Source organism: Pundamilia nyererei, unplaced genomic scaffold, assembly GCF_000239375.1.
Source record: "Pundamilia nyererei isolate P.nyererei 1_Seehausen unplaced genomic scaffold, PunNye1.0 scaffold05722, whole genome shotgun sequence".
In the NCBI taxonomy this organism is placed as follows: domain Eukaryota; kingdom Metazoa; phylum Chordata; class Actinopteri; order Cichliformes; family Cichlidae; genus Pundamilia; species Pundamilia nyererei.
The window spans coordinates 1-1307 of NW_005193123.1; the positions used below are offsets into that span (position 1 = coordinate 1).

General features: G+C 39.6%; 1 protein-coding gene across 1 annotated transcript; it reads right to left on the bottom strand.

Annotated features, from left to right (window-relative positions):
- Window positions 1-26: 26 nt before the first annotated feature.
- LOC102195695 (intraflagellar transport protein 140 homolog) lies at window positions 27-1292 on the bottom strand (the record flags this gene model as incomplete). Its single annotated transcript, XM_005755964.1, has 4 exons — window positions 27-118; window positions 287-462; window positions 957-1087; window positions 1171-1292. Coding segments are annotated over 4 exons (521 nt in total), but the record flags the coding sequence as incomplete, so codon positions are not given.
- Between the last annotated feature and the right edge of the window lie 15 nt (window positions 1293-1307).

The window sequence follows — 1307 nt, forward strand, 5'->3', positions numbered from 1 at the left end:
TTTTTTCTCAGTGTGTGTATACTGACCTGATGACCTGCTCCCCGGATGCAGTGATGAGGAGGCCATCTTCTGTCCACACAACGTCTACATTCTGCCCGGATTTGCTGCTCAACTTACCCTGTCACAAAAAAAGTCACGCATTACTCCACACTGATCTTTAGTCCTGGCACAGAATATAAAAAGGGCACACATATTCAAGTATAGTAATAATTAAAGTAACTGAGATTGATCATTCATGTTGATATTACTGGTTAATATATATTTTTTAAAAAATCTTTCTGTATACCTTCATAATCTCCTGTGCTCCACCCTCAGGTCCGAGAGCATACTGTGACAGCATGAGGTTCTCTGTGATCACTGCGAGGGCCTCTGTCTTCTCAATGTAGAGAAGTTTCTTGATGGAGCCCTCCACACTGAGAAGGACACTCGTCTTACAATACTCATCCACACTATGGACTTTACCTATATGCATAAGACACGGGATTAAAGATTAAATAAGTGGAATGTCTGACAGCTCAAACCACAAAGTGTTCATATTTATTAAAGATCAGACTGGATTCTGGATCAATAGCAATATAGCTTGTTGTATTTTCCCCTTTCTGGAGACTCCCACAGGATTACTGCTTCACAGAGGCAAAATACACTTTTGATATAATTTTCAACAAGTCTGCTGGATTAATCAGACTTTCTAAAACCATGAATACTTTTCTCATACTGTTCTTCGTAACTGTTCAAAAATAAAGCAAAGTATCATCAATGCAATTTACAGAACAAACAAATAAAATAAACAGCCTTTATACATTGAGGGCTGTGACTGCAGAAGACTGCTGGCCTCAGACAAAATTATACAAGGCAATGAAAAAACAAATTGTGTCTTAAAGAAAGTATGGTCAAATGCATTGAAAATAACAAATGACTTAATTTTCCAAACTCCAACAGAAATCGCAAACTCCTACCATCTGCAGTGCAGATAAAGAATCCAAGTCCCTCCTGTGGCCCCATCTTCAGAGGTGCCCCCTTCCAGCTAAACTTGTCCAGCGCACGCTCATCTCCTCTCACAGATGCTCGAGCTAGCATTGCCACATCACTATAATAAAATACAAAAAATAGTATTTGATTAAAAAAATGTCATACTCTTCCACTTGATATGGGACTTCGAAGGCTGCTTACTCTCCAGGTGTGGACGGTCTGAAGATGCAGCAAGTTAAAGGTTTCTTGTATTCATGTTTTACAAGGTGGTTTCCATGAAGTCTCCCTCTCGCATCCACCTTCCATACTGCCAAAGCTCCAGACTGTCAATAACAATA